The sequence below is a fragment of the Saccostrea cucullata genome, unplaced genomic scaffold (assembly GCF_032062105.1).
Source record: "Saccostrea cucullata isolate Sc308-1 unplaced genomic scaffold, CSIRO_AGI_Scuc_v1 ctg181, whole genome shotgun sequence".
NCBI classification, from domain to species: domain Eukaryota; kingdom Metazoa; phylum Mollusca; class Bivalvia; order Ostreida; family Ostreidae; genus Saccostrea; species Saccostrea cuccullata.
The window spans coordinates 623527-644649 of NW_026936455.1; the positions used below are offsets into that span (position 1 = coordinate 623527).

A 21123-nucleotide genomic window follows, 5' to 3' on the forward strand; every position below is an offset into this window, starting at 1 on the left:
TAGAAATTATTATCATGTGGAGACTGAAAAAACACACTACACCTTATAAAATGCTCTTCATCTATGAAAATCAACTTTCCTATATCTACACATAATATGTTTATGCTTAGGATCTTTCCTGGCAGTAACCCTGAAAATGAATTAAGGCTGTCACACAGAATTGTGACCTTTAATTCTGGTCAGAATCTACTGAGCATTATACAGATACAACAAAAAACACTTATAAATAAATGAATACACTCAAAATGAATGGACACTTTCTGGAAATTAAAACATATCTTGATTATAATGGATCATGTTGTAATGAATTTACATCTATATCGAAGCAAAACTGTTCATCACCAAGTCATCAGCATGTTTTCCTGTCCCAATTTTTCATCATCAGTTTGTTAAATGCTGTTAATTCTTTTTATTTGAATTGGACATTCAGATGCACCATTAACTTTTTGTTTTGTTTTGAATAACTGCATCACATGTTTAAAGAAAATATTATGGCTTTGCTGCTTATCTCCTCTGCAAAATTCTTTGCAAGAAGTGTGTGTGATATTTGCCCTGAAGACTTCAGAGTTCAGACCCATTTTTTTTAATGCTGGAACAAATTATAACTCCCAGAATAAAGGTTAATTATTTTTTTAATTTATTTTTATGTGATTCATATAAATATTTTTTTTTTGACATACAAGTTCATGGGGGGGGGGGAGCTTAGATGTGAATTTTTCAATATAAATAAAGATCTTCTTTTCACATGCAGGGGAAAAAAATTATGGCATATCAATGAATTTACAAGTTTATAAGAAAAAAAATAACTTTTTGCTTAATTTTTATATTTTCAGATGAAGTCTAGGGGAAAGTTTTGAGTAAATCAAAAAATACCTGAAACAGATTACTTTTCAATTTATGATAAAGAGAAACAGCCTGTGCCTAAGTTTAATATTTAAAAATAACACTTTCAGTAATTATAAAAACAAATGGGTTTTAGTAATGCCTTTGACCGGTGAATGGCGTTACTCATCTCAGCAATTCGTGTGTTCGTGTTTATTTCTATCCCATGTTACCATCTATTAATTGAAATTAAATTAATCCAGAATCATATATTTATGCGAAATGTTGCCGAGAAATTACGATTTGGATTTTAGGGACTCTAAGGTATTATGCCAATCCCAAACCTGTTTTGATTCCCTCACCAAACATAATTTTCAACAATAAAATTTCCAGCTCGGATTATCGGTCCCTACATAACCCTGAACAAAACAGTTTATGGCAGTTAATCTTGCTTCTTTCCACTTAAACTCATGCAACTATAAAGTTTTGAAAATATTTACCTTTACTTCGCAATCTTTTGATCTTCATTTTGACCGGAAATGGTTGTTTACATCCTAAATAGTAAAACCAATTCAGGTCGCGGTAAAATTCGTAACAAGCAGGTCGATTCCGTATGAATTTCATAGTTGACTCGAGCATACGATTACGTGTATTTTGTATTATACATAGAACGAATTTAAGATCAGAATTAACAAGAATATTTTTTTGGCTTAAAATTAATTATTTTTTTCGAATCAAGAAATTTCACAGTAGATAGCAACACAGCCATGCACAATTTTCATGAAAAATATTCAGGGAGTCTACTTTTGAGCAACAATTTCTTCCAAAATATAAATAAGTAGAGAAATCAATCTCATGTAATTTGTCAAACCGTTTCAAATTCTACATGCCCGTTAAAATTAGACATGTATTTAGTATAACTGTTTTGAAATGTCGAAAAAAACCGTAATTTAGAGAATCTAAGAAAAAGAAGAGCATGCAGGATCTAGGAAAGGGGGGAGGGTGAAAGTGGGAGAGGCACTTTAAATCAAATATGATATTATTTTAAAGAAGAGGCCACTGACATACAAATTACTGTTTTCTGATAGACTGTAGGCAATCTGGATACATTTCCTTAGTCGTATATGAAAAAAAAACTCCCATATTCCTGTCAGGTTTTCTTAATTTTTATTGAAAATGGCAGTTTAATATGTTTTTTCATCTTGTTTACCTACAAATTATGACCTGAAACTCCTTATTTGACTATGCTAAAGTTATAAAGTATCATTAAAGGAATTTATTTCTGAAATTTTATACATCTGTATGCACCTTTCATTTACTAGATGTTGACCTTAAAAAGCGGAGCCATAGGGAGGTTACATGTATATATGGTAAAAATGCACTGCATATTAAAGTTTCCTGAAAGATCGCCTGGAAATGATTGTTTTATACCCACACAAACTATGTATGAATTTCTGACCTTGACCTTTTGACCTTAAATTGAAAAAGGGGTCTTTCTTAGGCTATATGAAGTTGTGGTGTAACATTTCATTGTAAAAGCTGAGATATCGCGCGGAAACATTTTAAGTGTTTAAAAAACACTTTTTTAATTTATGACCCTGACCTTTGACCTCCTGATTAAAAAAATCAGGGGTCTTCCTTAGGTCACAGGAAATGGTTGTATATATGTCATTGCAAAAACTCAGAGAGAGAGAGAGAGAGAGAGAGAGATGATAGTAATGTTAACAATATTGCCTACATTCCGACTTTCCTTTATTTTTTGTCAATTTTAGTGAAACAATATACCGATAAAATATTTTTGATATACTTCATATATTTAATTTTTTCTTCATTTCATATGGTGAAGTACACTGAGTCCTATATTAAGATGAAAAATGTTACAAAACAGAAAGTTTTGAGCGTTAAGTAAGAGAGAAAATATACTTTTTACTGATTTTTTGCTCAAATAAAATTGGAAGCATTAAAAAGCTATCATGATTGTGGTTTGTCTAGAAAATCAAACTTGTTTAATATACTTTTAAAATTTAGTCCATAGTCATTCAATTAAGTCACTCAAGAAAATTTCTTTTGGTCTAATTTGTTTAAAAAAAAAAATAAATTCAATGCAATGTTCTGAAATAAAAATGTTCTGTAGCAATTTTGAGAGGCAGAAAAGGAGATATTTTCATATATACGCCGCCATTTCGCCAAAATATAGTCCCTGTTAGATTTTAATCTCACTACTAGTAAGCATTTCTATTCAAATATACATAATTATGAGAAAGATAGAAAAACACGATCTTCTATATCTTTTATATTTAAATATATATGATGTAAAACCAATATAACTTTGAGTCAGAAACCAGACAAGTAGATATAATGGAAGATTAATACACCAAATAGTAACACATAAATGTTTATTCAGTGAGGAAGAGTGAAAATAGATTTATTTCTTGGGCTCTGAAAAAAGGCAATGCGAAATAAATTTTCTGAGGTTTCAACCTCACCACATTTACTGTTTTAGGCTATTTAGTATTTACAATAATTTGGAAAAGTAAATGACTACGACACGTATGTTTGATGGACTGCCTTCAACTCGTAATCTTGGTGTAACAATCACTAATATAACCTATAGGGTACCCCTTGTTTTGTATAAAGTTTCGCCCTTCGAGCACCTCTTTGGTCAAGCACCCAGAATTCCTTGCAGAATTCTGGCCGACAGGACAGGTAACAATAGCTAGGTATTCCCGGCAGAACTGTCCACCGTGTAAGACACGATGTAAAGGGTCAGGACAGATTGGTTAAGTTTTGCACCAGCTTGTGCCTATGACTTACAGCAAGGCTACTGCAACATTTTAGTATATTTCTGCACGGAAAACAGACCGTGGTAAGTATATTTTGCAAGTACTTTTTTTATGTTAAATGTACTTTTAAAATTGTTACATTAATTCACCTTGGCAGGCAGTCATATACTTATGTGTTTAAAAATCGTAATATTTTCTGTTAGTGTAATTCTATACATTTAAAGAACAGCCTGTTTCTGTATTTTATGTATTTTTGTTCGCTGTATACTTTTTCATTTAAATGTCTGAGCAAAAGTAAGCTAAAGTGTTGTCAGCCATTTTGTATCTATGTCAACTGTAAACAAACTGAAGATATTGAAAGCATTTAAGTGTTATGTTATATTGAACTCAAGATAATTATATGGTTATTAATTAAAGCCAGTATAATTATATTAAGTATTACCATAAAGTACATAATTATTTTACTGATAAAGGAAAGTTAATATTTTTCTGAGGTGTTCGTGGTAACTGATGTCATGATGACGACGATGATGTCGATGATCTGATGATGACGACGATGATGTCGGTGATGTTGATGATGGTGTTCGATGATGAAAAAAAGCAATGTCGAAATAAATTTTCGGGAGGTTTCAACCTACACCACATTTACTGTTTTAGGCTATTTACTATTAATGATTGAAAATAAAAGTTTTTGGAAAAGTAAATGTTTAAACATCTTTTGATCATTTTTTTTTATCATTGTAAATAACATTTTTTTTTTGTTACGATCATTTGAGAGGGTGTGTGTGTGTGTGTGTGTGTGTGATTGCGTGATTTATTTGTTAATTGTCTTTTACTTTATTTCTATTTTTTTTTTGTGTAAATAAATTCTTGTTTTCTTTGAAGGTGCAATATGGGTGCAATATTTATTTCCTATGTTTACCAGTAAAAATATTATAAGAGTTTTATGATTTGCATTATTAATCCAAAGTATTGAAACTTCAGTTGTTATTAGCAGTATAGAAATGGAAAGAAAGTGGGAGAAGGTGGAAACCATGATCACGAAGTGTGAATTTTAGGTACTTACTCAGGCATGTCGTTTCGTTCAAGGAACGTAGGCCATTGACTACAATCCTCCAACGAACTCCATTCTGGGTTGCTCTTTCTTCACCCTGCCATGTCATATCCTGTGCTTCTGACGAGTCAGGTGTTTTATCGGACGTCCTCTCTTTCTTTTGCCTTGTGAAATCCAAATCAGGGCCTGGCGTGTGATGCTTGAAGGTGACCTCCTTAACGTGTGTCCAATCCAGCACCACTTCCTCTGTCTTATTTGTACGTCCATTGGTTCCTGTCCTGTTCTCTTCCATAGTTCTTCGTTGGAGCTCCTTTCAGGCCATCAGATGTTGAAGATGCGCCTGAGAGAGTAAAGTAATGTAAATTGTCTGGATCTTTGGCACGGTTGCTTTGGTCAACCTCCACGTCTCTGCACCACAATAGGACGGAGTTTACATAAGAGTCGAGGATCCACAGCTTGGTGATAATGCGGATGTTCTTTGAGGCCCACATGTTCTTTAACATGTTAAATGCAGTTCTTGCCTTGCCAATTCTTGATTTGATGACGCATTCTGTGCCACCCTGTCTGTCCAACACACTCCCCTGGTAGATGATGAACTCAACTTCTTTGATGGGCTCACCACCAACTGTGACTGCTGTTTGGACAATGGTGTTTATCTACATGAATTATGTTTTCTTCAATTTGATTTGAGTTCCGTTCCTGCCGATGTTGTTGCAAGGCGAGTTGTTTTATCCTGCATCTGACTTTGGTTGTGTAAAAGGAGAGTCATGCAGGGCATCTGCAAAATCAAGATCGTCGAGTTGCGTAAGGAGGCCACTGCATATCATTGTTCCTGTTTGATGTGGTAGTCCTCATGATCCAATCAATGACCAAGAGAAAAAGGAATGGTGACAGAAAGCATCATTATAGAACTCCTGTTTGACCTCGAAACTCTCAGACATCTGTCCAGCATGGTCAACCTGCATATCATGCCTTGGTAGGTGTTTCGAATCAGTAAGACGAGCTACTTTGGTACTCCATAATGCCTCAATATCTTCTACAATATCACTCGGTCCATGCTGTCAAATGCTTTCTCATAGTCGATGAAATTGAAGGAGACTTCCACTCAAGTGATTGTTCTATGATGATACGCAAACTGGCTATCAGCATATGATATGTTGGCTCTAAAACCAACCAGCTTGTCATGGAGCTTTGGGTCTACTATCTCTTTCATTCTCTCGAGAAGTACTGCAGTATTCTGTAAGTGTTGAAGACCTGAAGACCTTGCCAGGCACTGACAGGAGCAGAATTCCTCCGTGGATACTGCAGACTCTTAGATTTCTCTTCTTTGACAACATAATAGGGATGCCTTCTTTTCATTCCTCCAAAATGTTCTCTTCCTCCTAGATCTTCTTGAAGAGGTTGTATAAAATGCTAACGTAACGGCTGTCGCTTTATCAACTTTGATGGCTTCTGCTGGTACCGGTATCTCATCAGGCCCTGCAGCTTTTCCATTCTTAAGTTTGTTATTGTACCCCTGATCTCTGTCTTTGTTGGGGCTTGTCGCAGTTGATCAGGAGGACTGTATCGGCTAGTTGTATGTCCTGAGGTGTTTCTAGTGTTGGTCTACCATGCAGGTATTTAATAGCTCTAGAGTGTTCTACCCACCTTTTCAACTGTTCCTCTGTTGTTGTTAGAGCTTTCCCGTTCTTGTCCTTCACTGGCTTGTCTGTCTGCTGGAACTTGCTGGAGATTTTCTTTGTGACTATAGTTCTCTCAAATTTCTTGTCCCACTGCTTCTTCAGCTTGTTTTGACAAGTTTTTGATGTGATCCCGTTTATCTTACCTGATGCTTTTCTTAACTTTTTTTGGGGGGGGGGCTGTGTAGCCCTCTTGAGCTTTTGACTTTGCTGTTCTGTCCTGCTTGTATTCAGCGCTGCTTTTTTCTTTCCTCTTATCCAGTTTCATCAAGATATCAACAGAGATCCACTCTTTTCTTCTTCCTCACATGTGTCTTGCTACGTTTTCTTGATGTGTCGCCATTGGGTCTCAATGCTAGTATCACTGTTTTCTAGCTGGTCTTGTATACTAGTAACTAGAAAATGTTTGACAAGCTGAGGTGGAATGCTGTCTTTACTTCCATTGTTTTGAGGACACTCACGTTTATTTTGTCCTCTCGTTCATAATGTTGTGTAACTTCTTCAGGCGAAGTCTTAAAACCGTTATCAGGAAATGGTGCTCTGATGAAATGGTTGCTCCTCTCATCACCCTGGCATTTTTCCATACTCATCGAAATTTCTTATTGATGCAAATATGATCAATCTGGTTCTCTGTAACATGGCCAGGGGATCTATTTGTGGCCTTGTGGATCCGTTTTTGAGGAAAGATGCTTCCGCCTATTACAAGCTGGTTACAATCAGAAACCCAAGCATCTTTTCGATGTCAACTTAAGAGTACTTGTGTGTGCAATCAAAATGTTTTTTAACAAAATAATTTAATTTTGCAAATGGCCAATGACAAGATAAGTACATGTATATTTACGAGTTCCAGTTTTAGTGCAAAAACAGCCGTCAATGATATCAAAAAGCCCAGACTTTACTACAATTCCCAGAGGAGTAAATACGTTCAAGTTTTTTGAACAGGTTCATTCCAAAGTAACTTTAAGCCTTACTTGAAAAAATACTTGCTTGGAAGATGCATCTAAGTACTGAGTATGAAAACTATCTGACCTGCTTTGGATGCTGGATCTGAACTACAATTTTCTGATGAGTGATCAGATTAAAATTTTAAAGTAGATTTATTCCTTAGTAACTATAAGCCTACTTGGACCAAAATTGCATTGATGGTGCATATACACTACCAGATGAACACTAACAGACTTGCTTCAGATGCTGGATATGACCTACAATTTCCAGACGAGTGACCATGTTAAAACTTTTGGAATAGGTCATTTCCCAAAAAATTGTAAGCTCTACCTAAACCAAACTTGTATGGATAATGCCTATAGGGGTGTAGCAAACCTACTTCGGATCATTGATCTGGCCTATTCAATCCATTGCAATATACTGTTTTCCCACTACGATAAATGAAACGAGTGCGTCCACATTTCCCGCTCCTGAGGCCTTGCAAAGACAACCCCGCAATTGACAGTTGAAGGAGGACAGAAACGAGGAAGACAGAAAAAGATGTGGGACGAATATATATCAGAATTGTCCAAATTAAATGCATTTCTTACATATTCCAAGGAAATGCCTTGATCTCGTATTGTGGACCTTACATAAAAGAAGCGGACAAAGCCAGATGGATATAAGGTGTGAACGCGCCCCAACGACAACTACGGAAATCAAGGGATAGAGAAAGGGTTAAGATGAAGTGGTGCATTTTCAAAAGTAACCATGTAAAAATATGAAGTAGATACAAGTCAACATATAGCTGAAAGAAAAAGATACACTAAGTTTGAGAATATTTATTTTATTTTAATTCATATTTCAGAAAACGGTGGAAAATTGCACGAGTTTTACACAAAAAAGAGCAATATAATGCACTTTGGAAAGATAGAATATGGCATATTTATTTTATAGAATGCAGGTATTTTTATTGTATTATTCAGATGTCAATTTTGATCACATTGTAATTTTTACATCGCTGTACAAAGCCTCCCCAAAGTTTCCAGTATATGTACTTGGGTCAGACGTTCTATCCAACCTCTCTATCTTTTTGAAGTACTGTCTTTTTAATCTGGAATGTACAAGTATTCCAGAATTGTAACCGTTTTGTTTTATGGATATCTGAAATATAAACCATTATATTAATATACATTGTTTAACGAATGCAAAAAATTACGGCATTCTAAGGGTAAAAAGTGTTACACACTAATGCATATTGCATCCAGCAAATAATTAATAATACATTTTGCTTTCATTATTTTGAACATATACTGTAAATAAATCGATAAGGAAGGAAAATGACGACAAACACCTACCATGAAATACTTTTTACTCTGCTTATTTCTTTAGTAGCCCACATTGCTATTTTTCTAACTCTCTTATTCTCGGAATTTAATCCTTCAGTAATCAATCCTTGAATAGTCCCCTTGTCAACATATGGAAGCATTTTAACTCCAAGTACTGTGCACATATCTCTGAAAATATAAAATGACCCTTCATTACCTTGCTATACATAAAGATATTCAAATCATTAAAAAAATGCCATGGAGTCTTGGGCAAAGACATTGCAATGTGTTGTATCTCAGAATTCAGCATTATAAATACTAGCGTACATTGCATGGATTAGACATAAATTCAATAAAGAAGGGGAGAAAATATGTACAAATTTATTAGGGATGTCAAATCGGTCAATTTTTAATACTCGGTTACTCGGACGTTTTTCCGATCGAGTACCCGGGTACTCGGTAAAAGTGTAAATAAATATAAACAAGTAAATTGATGAATGTTAAACATTGTAAGCACTTGTATAAATAAAACCACATACTCTGATAGGAGGTTTACACGTAAATGCATTTCTGTTGTACAATGATGAGAACTTCGTGCCCGACGAAATTTATTACAACATTTTTTATATATTCAATTAATTTATCAGATAAACACAAGAAATAAAATCGTAAGTGGTTCATGGTGTTTTTGTTAAAAAAATAATCTACTCCGTAATTGTAATGTAACGTACTCTTTGTTGCGTTTGACATCCAGGTATCAGTCGTACAGTTTGTCTTGAACTTGATCAATTTCTAACAGAGCCGATTTACGATTTTCGTATACTTTTCGATCCTAGATTTTATAGTATCACGGGACGGTATTTTGTAGTTTGGTGCAACGATGGACATCAGTTTTTTAAAGCCTTTGCCTTCAACTATTTGTACCTGTATTGGCATGTAATTCAACAGTCGCGCATGTAATATCATCTGTCTCTTTTCCCGAGAATTTACGGCTTCTCGGAGAATTGACAAAATTATCTTATTTATTTAATCATAACAAACCTTAAACGATGTTCAGTGAAAACAAATAATTAAAGAAAATCAAAAAATAAGGGTAGAAGACAGCCGAAGGTGAGAAAAGCCATGTAACAGGTGCTTGGTCACGATGATTACTGTATAAACACTGCCACAGGCGATAACGGTCAGGAAACCCTAATTACTGTATGTACAGGTGCAATGAGTTTTAATTAAACGTTTTAAAACAGATTGTTTAATGCATTAATATTTAATAAATAAGCTTAGAAATATTCAGAAATATACATCCGAGTAACCGAGTACCGATTTTAGTATTCGAAACTCGGACGTTCGATCGAGTACCCGGTTAACCGGGTACTCGTTGACATCCCTAAAATTTATTAATTACTAACTACATGATATTTTTAATATCAAACTTTTGTCCATCTTGTTTTGGGCAGCGTCCATTCAAAATCTCTAAGAAGAACTTTGTTTCTTTACATGGCACCTATGCTTTTGTTAGATTTCAACCCTCGTACGGTCTATCAACCATCTGCTGACTCATATAGGCCTATATTTTTTCACTAAATCTACACGAAATAAAGATATACAAACATGAAAAAATTCTCAAAATTTGTAGCTATTTAGACTGGGGTATCCTGACTTACGCAATGAGTCCACAACAGGCTGATACATTTTCCATCGAATGATCCGAATCTAGTGCTACTTTCTCTATGTGGGACATTATTTGGGAAATATACTGCACAAAAATAGAAATGTCTTCTGCTACAAAATGAAAAGTACTAGTAGTCTAGTATACAAATTATGAAGCATCATTTTCTTGTATTTTAAACAAAAATAAAATTTTTGATGAAATATAATCGTTTGAATTCAAGTGATTCATAACAGTTCAGTAAACTCACATTTCCCACTTTCTCTAAAATTCTGCACAATTCCTGTGTAAGCCTCAAGACAACCTTGTCTTATATCATTCAGGTAATCAATCATGTCTAAATCAGTCTGTAAAATTATAAAATCCATTTTCTTCCTCTGTAAACTTAACACTAAAATTTACCTACAGTGTATGTTCTTATAAAAAGTATGTTCCTTAACAGACCATACCTCTTGTTCTCAATCATTTACCATAATGACATGAGTGAATCCTTACCAATCAACAGTTTTAAAAACTTAAAGTCAAGAATTCAATTTTTTTTAAACAAAAATAATTATTACGGTTTGTTTATGGTTTTAATCAGACTTTACCTTACGAGAAGACATACCTTTTCCACCTGTCCTTGGGAGGCAAGTTGTATGATTGACATGACTCTGGCCAGGAATTGCTTGAACTGAGCTGGTCCTATGGCTAATGCAATGTCACCAAACACAGAGAGAACATGAGGTTTCACTGATCTATGCAAGCTGGAACTCTGAAAATTTTGTCACAGTTTATTGAAATACAATCTTTGCTAGCCAAGGGTTTCAAATCCGAAATCTGTAGTGTAGAATTCAGATTGGAAACCCTGAGCTAGCGAAGATGTAGAAGTGCATACATCACATTAAATTGATCACAAAAATAAGAATTAAGTAAAGTAAGCCAGTTACCCATAATTTCTCAAACAATAAAATAATTTCAGCACAATATGGCAACATCATTCTTCCTAGAGCTTGACATAAATTTTTCACTACACCTACAGCAGCGAAACATACCTTAAAATGAAAAAAATTAAAAATATTTATAAAATAAATACTCCAAAACATATTAAATAGTATACTGTTATAATGGTTAGTTTTGTGCATGTATATTTTTAATTTGCAAACTGATGAATAAAATTAAACTTACAGAATATGCTTCGGAATTCTTTAAGCTAGCAATCAATCTTGGTTTAAATGCATCCATATATTGTGCAAAATTTGCTCCTAAAACTACAAACAAAAATTTTAAAAAATGGTTTATTGCAAAAGAAATTTTTCTAAGAGTTTTCAGAATTTTCTGTCTAAACAAGAACATTAACCCCCACTCCCAGTTGTAAAATGAAGCTCATAAATCAAATGGATTGTCGATAGATTTGTTTCAATATGAAAGAAAATTGCAAAAATATGAATGGTTGTGATTATTGCATAGTTTAGAATATATAAATTAATATTAGGTAAAATAGTTTGCAGCGACCAAATTTCGCGATCAAGCTTTTTTGGATCTGTTTTTCAAAGACACAGAGACTTTAAGAACTGCCTCGCGCCGAGAAATATTCGCGATGGCGAGGCTCACGCCAACTTCCCGAAAATTTGTTGCACGCGAATAATAGTTGGTTTACAGAATCCATCTTGGTCCAAAAATTAATATAGTTCTTGTAAAGAAAAACATACATTGAAAACAGAGTGATTTAATTTTCCACTGGAATGAAAACAAAGGTAGTTTTGGACATATTTTGTTGTATAATTCATACAAAAGATTGGTTACAATTTCTTACAACTTAGACAAAGGTAATATTTACTCTGTACCTTCTACTAGTGTGGACACTGTTAGAAGTGCATCATCTTGCACAACTCTAGAGGTTGTACACATGCGCATCAGAACCCCCATCACTTGGTCAGAGATCCGGAGAGCGTCCTGTCGTGTTAATTTCTTAAGAACACTCTGAAAAGAAACCAGTATCATCCATGATTCGTATTTTGAAATAAAAGGTATAATAATTGATCTTTGCACTGCAAAGAAAAATGTTACTAGTGTCTTAGATAACTATGCAATAAAAATAATAAATTACCAGGAGTACCAATTTACCTGTAATGTGTTACAATTTAAGAATTGAAGTTGATGGTACTGGGCACGATCTGTGGGGACTTGAATCTTATTCTGTGTTAAAAAAAGGAAAAGACTTGTGCATTTAACTTTAAATCAAAGTACTGAAAGTACTGTTAGACGGAGGCTTCATGTATGAGAGAACACAAAAGAAATATATATATCATACATAGCTGTAAAGAATATTTTGAAAAATAATGTGTAGTTTTTTTTCAATTCAACATTTTTTTCAAAGGATACTCCAATATTCATGAGGTTTTTGGGATATTATAATTTCATCTTTGTAATGCAAAATGATTAAAGTTCACTGTTATTTAGATGAGATACTTTCAATATTAAACCTTTCAACGTAAGAAACAGTAATTGACTAGGCCTGGTTGACATAAAACTTAGACGGGCTAACTTTTTATCCCAGTCTCACTTAAGGAATATATATTGGAAAAGTGAGACTGAGATCAAAAGTGAGCTTGTCTAATATAAGTTGTATGCCCCCAGGCCCGGTTTGATGAATGTAGGTCTAGTATGTTCTAGTCATGAGCCCACAGAGAGAAAGGGGTGGCCCCCTCCCTTTTGAGTCCAAAAAATACGCAATATTTGATAAATGAGTGTTTTAATTGTGGCTTCCCTGACCTCAAACTGGTCCCCCTTTTTCAGAATTTCTGGATTCATCACTAGGCCTCAGCCAGTCAGGAGTTTCCATATTTCAAGATATCTTATTTATAGGTCACAGAGACCTACTGTTAACATAATTATGACATGTAACAGCTTCCAAAATCAAAATTTTGCCTTATTGTAATAATGTTATGATATGAGCTAACATGGAAAAAGAAGCAGCCAGGTAATTGGACATGAACAACATAATATAGTACAGTTTGTCTTCAACCTTTGTGATACAAAATGGAGTGACCTAGCTTGATGCAACACAGAATTTTCTTTAAGTAATATAACGTCATTAACATGCAATAAATTTTGCCAGAACACAATTTTTTGAGTGGAATAAAATATACTTTCTTACTTAAAGTAAAAAACAAGAAAGTTCATAATACATATTAAAGGTATACTGCTATTTCACAAGTTTAAATTGTTTTTGGAGAACTGTATATTTTTACAATAACAAAGATATATTTTGACAAATTTGACAACCAATATTTCTGGAATTATTAAATGTAGTATTTTATCATATGACAGATTTAACCCAAAAAATGTCTTTCTTTACTTGTATACCAGTATGGTTGTCCTTTTCATTTATCTGTTTAAAACAATCATTAACAAAGACATGATTAAAAATTACGTAGAGAAAAGTAATAAATATATAACTATGATTTCTGCTTTTCAGTAACTCTGTTAAAACAATCACTTTACCAATGATGTAGGTTAACAAAAGTTGACATGAATACCAATGATCAGAAATACATGTAATCTTGTATATAAAAAATAATTAAAGTTTGAGATGTGAAAGAGGTAAAACACAAGTACCAAATGCAAATAAGGATCAAGGATATGACAACTTATTTCAGAAGATATAATTTTTAATTATTAATTAGGATATAATGTGATAAATCATGCAAATCCTATGAACCAAGATTTGGGTTGTACCCAAGGGTCAAAAGTTACAAATGCATTTTGATCTCAATATCAGAGTTGCCGTGTGTTTGTATCTTATATAATGTGAGGGTACCCCAAACACTCAAACCGCTTGTAGAAAGTGTAATTCTATTTTCATGTGTTTCCTGAAATTATACATAATTACAAATAAAGAATTCAAAACTAGACTTTTGATATTCCTACAGAAAAAAATACTATGCATTTGTTTATTCATCGATCCTTGTGAGATTAAAAAACTCCATGAAACCTATTGATGCAAGCGTCAAAAATCGGCCGCAAACCAATTTATCGGCCCTTTCAAGAAGACATTAGAAAAGGAGTGAACATGAGATTACAAACAGCAATCAAGCACAAAAATTCCATTAAAACTGAAATGCTTGATCTATTATTAAAATATCTTATATTTATACATGCAACATAAAACATTTGCATGCGGCATTGCAGGATTTTCTTCAATACATAATACAGGTACATAGTCAACTGCGTTTCCACACTTAGTTTGATACAGGCGAATTCTGGTGGAAGTTTTTACAATTAAATATAAAACTAAAGTTTAAACTTATCTGTAACTAGAGATAGTTTTTACTTTAATAAAAGAAGCAATTGATAAGTGGGGTTCCTCGATCACTCTCCGTGGATGTTAATCCCCCCCCCCCCAAACTCCCTCTAGATCCGCCACTTCATTTCTTCTCGTTCTTGTTTTGGTGTGAGAACCGGAAGGAAAAGGCTCGGCATATTGTAAAACATGCTTTATCATCGTCTGTTGAACAAAATCTATAATATTTGTCTGATAAAAAATTAATAGTAAATCACATTTTTTTTTTTTACATATTCCGTAGGAAATGTATTTATATACACGTCATTTTAAAAATATTAGACAAATCCTGTTTATTTAGAAAAAGTAGAACTGTTTTTTTTATACTTGTATGTGACGCGATCTTTGTTTTAGACAATGCCTATCCTTGTAATGTGTTACAAGTCGCTCTAAAAATGAATTCTGAAGGTAATGAAAACAATTCCACCGATAGATGGTGCTTGGGAAATCTTTCCTGTTTACAATGGGAGACAATCCCTATACCCGGAGGCTGTTAACTTTAAAAAAACGGGAATAAGGAGAATAGCAAATATAAACTAAACTGAAAAAGTGATCGAGTTTGCATAAAGATTATACAGTTCTCTGAAAATAAGTTTCAAATGACACTTTCAGCCTTTTGAAGCAGGTTAGACGGTTTTATAAGGCATAAACGGTCAGCTTTAAAAAAAAAAGAAGGATTTACCTCCATAAGCAGGAGACTTTGTAATTTTTCTAAAACAATTGTGGCAGTTTTGGGGACAATACCATAACAGTCCTGTAGTAAGAATACCAAAATTAACGTAAGAAACAATACAAAGATACACACGAAACTGAAAAAGCACAAAGAAGTTTAATAATGCATGTATTTAACTAACCTTAGGACTGTTTTTAATCATTTTCATTAATGCCTCATATGCTGCATTTCTTAAATTATATTGGTTTCCATCAGACCTAAATAAGCAAAAAGGTATATACATTATAAAGTTTTTGATTAAAATGTTCCCTTCATGCAACTACATTTAAACAAGTTATATTTTGTGGAAATTTACGAACAATAAGTTATGGATAAGGTAAAGATAATATACATAACTGGGTGTAAAGATATTCCCCGAGGGCTTAATTTCCTGTCAAGTAACAACCAGTGGATAAGCGTTTTATTATAAAAAAAACTGAAATTCTGATGACGTCACAATGCTAAGTCATTATGACATCATAGTTTGAAGAAAATCGCTAGAAATCAAAAATTGACGGCAAAAATTGCATGAAAATTTTCCGAGGGTGGATAGCAAAACTATACCCTGGGGTATAGCTTTGCTTTGCGTGAACTATAAAGGATAGTTATTTTACCTTCTGAACTTTATACAGGAAACATTTTAACAGAAGTATAATAATAACAGTAACCAATCTAAAAAAAAACATAAACGCTAAAAATCGGTGAATATGGCATCCATCAGGCCCCTGGATATATCAGAGAAGGGATCAGGAATAACTGTCTAGTTCATTGGTTTTATGATATGATCAATCAGTTTGCTCCAGAAGGGCGTTTGTGCGTCAAACCAAAAAGCAAGACAGTTTTGCCTAATACTTACATTTAAACTTGATCCTTGATTTAATTTTAAAAAATATTCAATAATAAGAAATTTAAGCTTCTGATGTATTACTGAGCAACACCTAGCGAGAAGGGCACATGCAGTTCTATCACATGCTTAGCAAATCGCTTTATGAAGTTATACTGCTATTTTAGTTTTATCTCAAGGACATTGAAAAATGTAAATATTACTACATAAAGAAGGAAAGTTGTTGATAAAAAAAAAACAAACAGAATTCTCACTTTGTTATACATTGTAGCTGTTAGTCTAATGTCAGTTAAATCATCCAAAGATGAAACAAATGTGGCATGAACTAATTTGTCACATTCTGTAAATAATTGGAGGAAATTGAGCTATAACAATGGCACCGTGAAGTAGAGCATCACCTTGCGTAGAGACATTTCGCAATGTATTGGAGTAGTGAAAGCTGCTTTCTAGCACTAAAAAGAATACACCACAAAATATAATAAAATTACCTGTCAGTGGCATGAATGAGTTTTTCTACAATGGTTGCATATGAATTGGATAAACAGTTTGTGGGTGGCACGTCTTCTACACTAACACTAATGTTCGCAGCCTTTGCTAAACTGGAGATAGTCTACAAATTACAATCAAAAATATATCGGTCATTCTTGAAAGGTGAAAAACATTTTACTTTCCTCTTATTTCCCATATATAATGAAATACGTTTCTATGTTATGGTAATACTGTGAATCTGTTATTTTCGAGGGGGTTTAATTTTCATTGTTTTCAAGGTATATTTGCAGAAATCCAAGAATTCATGTCCACCAATGAAATGTAAAATTTAATAAGCATTGCTGCTCAACAATCTCCAACCCCGAAATCGAAACCTTTATATCGATAATTTTTTTTTCAAACCTCGAAAATTTGAACCCACGAAAATATATAGAGAATAATATATATACCCTTTTCCATATCACATCCTGTATCAGCCCGAGACATCAATATCAGCCAGAGGGCCGAAGGCCCCCGAGGGCTGATACAGGATGTGATGTGGAAAAGGGTATGTTTTATTATATTTATTACATACTTAGTAATAAAATACAGAACACATTAAGTTGAGAAGAAAATAAGTAAATAATCATGCACGGACTTCTTAAAATGTACACAGTCTATTGTCTCATACAGTTTCGGTTTGTTTCTGCATGTACTTCTATTTCAGATGTCCTCAATCCGTAATTTTAAAATAATCTATCATTTATCAGTTAGATTATCATTACATTCAAAAAGTTAAAATTAAGAGAATTATGTAACCCCCAAATATGATCACAAGTACTGTTTTTTGAGGTTTAATTTACTAGGGGTGTGATATTGATCCGTATCAGCCCTGCAGGGCTGATAACCTATATCAGCCCCGCAAATCCATATCGGCCCTGCAGAGCTGAAGCGACTATTGTGACGTCAGCCATATCGCATATGCAAAAATCCTGTATTTATTACTAAGTATGTAATAAATGATTTTACAGTATTTTAGAAATATACAGCTGTTGTTACTACATTAGACTTGGAAACGCACCCAACATATCTGACTTGCAACTCTTGGTTCAGCAACAAGGCCTTTTAACAAGGAAGAAATAAGACTTGGTAAAACCTGATGTCCAGGGATAACGGCCTTTGGAATAGTTTCACAGATCCGCCTCAAAGTTTGGGCTGTTGTGACTCTCACCGCCACACTGAGATCATTCAACAACTGAATAAGCATAGGGATGACTTGTCCTACTGTTGGCTGAAGCAAATCAGGATCTGGACCCTCCAATATTGAATCTGAAATACACATAGTTCAACATTGATCTAAATACAGAGCTTTGAAAGAAGTTTTAAAATCAAAACAGAAATTGGAAAACTGAAATTTATTTAAATCACTATGGAAAATAACTATATTTATTACAACAGACATTCAATATTTATCTGTATTACATTTATCTAAAAAATTAAGGGTATGTTTCTCTTTTAATTTTGAAATTCAAACAGGAAAGCTTTGACTAAAAAAAAACCCAACAAAAGTCAACAAACCCAGAGCCATAACAGCTGCCACTCGAAGTCCCCAGTTTCCACTGTTGATGTTTCCCAGGACGAACGGTGAGATGAAGGGGACAATGTCATCTTTGAGCTCAGTTGCTATTAACATCAGACAGAATACAGCAGCCTTGCTAATGCTCCATTTATCATTGTTAACATTATCCTTTTAAAAATATCAACATATTAAGGGCACCTGTTATTTATAATACAGTAATAAGATTCTTATTTATACCCGTTATAAAGAGTACCTAACATTCATACGAAATTGAATTCTTCGTATCATTTTATTAAATGAAGAGGAAACATCAATTACTCAATGATTTACGATTACAGGGGTGGGATCAAGTGCCTTGAAAGAGTAAACATCCCTTGTTGACAGTTAACAAACTCCACTGTAAGCCTTATATCATTTTCTGACCTTACTTGAAAAAATGGTTTTCTTCCTTTTTAGGAAAAACTTTTGGCTCCATGTGTCTGAAAGTCCTTTAAGGGTTATTAAAATATTTTCTGATCTTTTTCAGATTAAATCAATGTTTTCTATCTTCAAATTGCTTTAAGAATAAGCTCACAGCTGTATCAAAAAGGCATTGAGAATCCAACAAAACCCTGAAGAAGTACTGAGCAGTACTGAGAAAACCATGAAATGCACTGAGGCTGCTACTGAGGTAACTACAACAGTCCTGATTAACACTGAGGTTTTCACTGTGCTTACTAATGCAATACTAAGAGGCACTGAGATTGACTACTGAGGGATACTGAGGTGGTTCTGAGGACATTGAGCTAATACTGAGTAGCCCTGAGGTTTAAAACTGGGAATAATGAGTTAATCTTCGGTGATCCTGGGGTTCTTTGTTTCAAAAATCAATATTTTCATCTGTTCTTGTATCCTTGTACTCAGATTTCTTTCTTTGTAACTTTAATCAAAATGCACATTTACAATTCTCTTGAAAATAAATATCAACGATTCAACAAAAATGTCTGTTATTGAATAAAATAAATCATTTATACATTTTGTGATTCTGTGTTCAATACAAAGTATTTAAAAAATGATATCTGATTATAGTAATCTTTGATGCTAAATGATTATTCAATGATTTATCAAACATGTTCTTTAATTTGTAATTTCATTTATAAATATATTTTGAACATTATACACATGAACAAAATCTCTAGTGACGAACTGAATATGTAAATACTTTACCTGCTTTGCCAATGTTTGTAACAAAATTGGACATAAATACATGGAAGCTCCCTTAATGTAGAACCGACTGTCCGAGGGCCTTCCTTGCTCAGATGTCTGACCAAAAGAAAAATAGACATGGCCTTAGCAGAGAAGAATTGCTTTAGATTTATATGCATATAATATCTGATTCACTTACTTTAGAAATAAAAACTCCACTTATAGAATAATTGTAAACCTAATATACATACAGTCCTAAGTAGTCTATCTAGGAAAGCTCATTGTAAAATGTTTTTTAATTGCAACAGAGTTTGTATTATATAGAGACCTCTGATAATTTAGTGGCAAGGGCTATTTCTTTTTCACAAACTGTAGACCAAAATTCAATTCCCTGGAGAGCTATTTCATCTACATCGCTCTTCATGGCTTCCATTGTTATCTGTAAACCAACAAAGAGGGTGAAGTGTTATTAATTTCAATTTTCTAAATAAATATACTAGTAGTACTCAGTCTGATGTTTCTATGAAAAAATAGAAAAAAAAATGTTTCTATGAAGAAAATAGAAAAAAAAGTTTATTTACAGAAGTGAGTGCTAGACCCATGTATGAATGCATGTGGGTATAATATAAGGACACAATCTTCACCAAACATTGAAAAGCAGCTACCTTCACCTGTAAAAGAGAGAAAAATTTAGTTCCTTTTTTTTTCAGAGAAAAATGAAATCTTAAATTTGATTTCATCGGTCTCGGCGTAAATAACACAACAATTTAAATGAAAAAAAGAAGATAAAAAATCAATATTCAGGCACAAAAGTCCATTGAAACAATAGCAATACATAGTGCAAACACGGTCCTATAAAAACATCAAAGGTGGGGTCAGGTGCCATGACGAAGAAAGCATTCCATGTCGACTCTATATGATTTAAAAAAAGTAAGATATTATTTTAAAAAAATTTATCATTACCTTTGTGTCTGATGATTTGGTTGCTTCGCACACAACTTGCATGATGAAATGTCTCTCTGTCTAAAAAAAAAGAAAGTTTTTCATTCGTTTTCCAATAAGTAGAGGATTAAAAAGATGCCACCAAAGGTTCAAAATTCTTAACCATGACATATCAAAATAAATTTCTGTCAATGAAATATGTACTGGAATCTTTATGTTGGAACTAACTTTAGCAAACACATTTTTACAGGCGCTATCTATATGATGGCCTGAGTATTTATAAACATTGAGAGCTAAAGGAATTACCTCTTTGTCAAAATTGGCTTTTAAATGTTCTAAGGAACTGCACAATGCATTAGAAGCTGCAATTCTTACACGGTTACTGAAAATAAAGTATTAAAAATCATTAGAAGAACTATTTATGATGATTATTGTCTATACATATATTGGAAGTATAGCTGTTTAAAAGAAAAAAAAAAGTCTTTAAAATTAGTACGTGGTTTTTAGCATAGAGATTGATTGATTGTATGTTGTTTTTAAAACATTCCTCTCGCTTATATTTTACTCATATGTGGAGACACCACCACTTGGTGATGTATAGAGCTCTGGGGCATTGAGCATTTGGGAACCACTGCGCCAAGCGGGCGACTTTAACATGTTACCTGGGTTGTTCTTTTCTCATTCCATGAAGAATTGCTGCAAGAAGTTCATTGACTTTGCTTTGCAGAACAGCTTGATCCTAAAATAACGTTAGCAAATATTTAACCAGATAAAGAATATACATGATGCCATCAGGCCCTAAGGCTTTCACTG

At 33.5% G+C, this 21123-nt stretch overlaps 2 protein-coding genes across 2 annotated transcripts in view; both read right to left on the minus strand.

The window, feature by feature from the left end:
* The window catches only part of LOC134245641 (tensin-1-like), a 37330-nt gene extending 35950 nt beyond the window's left edge, over positions 1 to 1380 (minus strand). Inside the window, exon 1 of the mRNA XM_062727916.1 lies at positions 1323 to 1380. The gene's annotated coding sequence lies outside the window, so the exon portion shown is untranslated. The remainder of the gene's footprint in view (positions 1 to 1322) is intronic.
* A 7236-nt stretch (positions 1381 to 8616) lies between these two features.
* LOC134245644 (importin subunit beta-1-like) overlaps positions 8617 to 21123 on the minus strand; it is a 32130-nt gene continuing 19623 nt past the window's right edge. Inside the window, exons 5-23 of the mRNA XM_062727926.1 lie at positions 20973 to 21049; positions 20617 to 20692; positions 20332 to 20391; positions 19950 to 20039; positions 19697 to 19807; positions 19390 to 19485; positions 18183 to 18351; positions 17686 to 17933; positions 16625 to 16746; positions 15435 to 15510; positions 15263 to 15334; positions 12363 to 12434; positions 12083 to 12218; positions 11424 to 11506; positions 11186 to 11290; positions 10864 to 11010; positions 10507 to 10603; positions 10252 to 10369; positions 8617 to 8779 (exon numbers count right to left, since the gene is read on the minus strand). Coding sequence (XP_062583910.1) covers positions 8617 to 8779; positions 10252 to 10369; positions 10507 to 10603; positions 10864 to 11010; positions 11186 to 11290; positions 11424 to 11506; positions 12083 to 12218; positions 12363 to 12434; positions 15263 to 15334; positions 15435 to 15510; positions 16625 to 16746; positions 17686 to 17933; positions 18183 to 18351; positions 19390 to 19485; positions 19697 to 19807; positions 19950 to 20039; positions 20332 to 20391; positions 20617 to 20692; positions 20973 to 21049 — 2118 coding nt within the window. The remainder of the gene's footprint in view (positions 8780 to 10251; positions 10370 to 10506; positions 10604 to 10863; positions 11011 to 11185; positions 11291 to 11423; positions 11507 to 12082; positions 12219 to 12362; positions 12435 to 15262; positions 15335 to 15434; positions 15511 to 16624; positions 16747 to 17685; positions 17934 to 18182; positions 18352 to 19389; positions 19486 to 19696; positions 19808 to 19949; positions 20040 to 20331; positions 20392 to 20616; positions 20693 to 20972; positions 21050 to 21123) is intronic.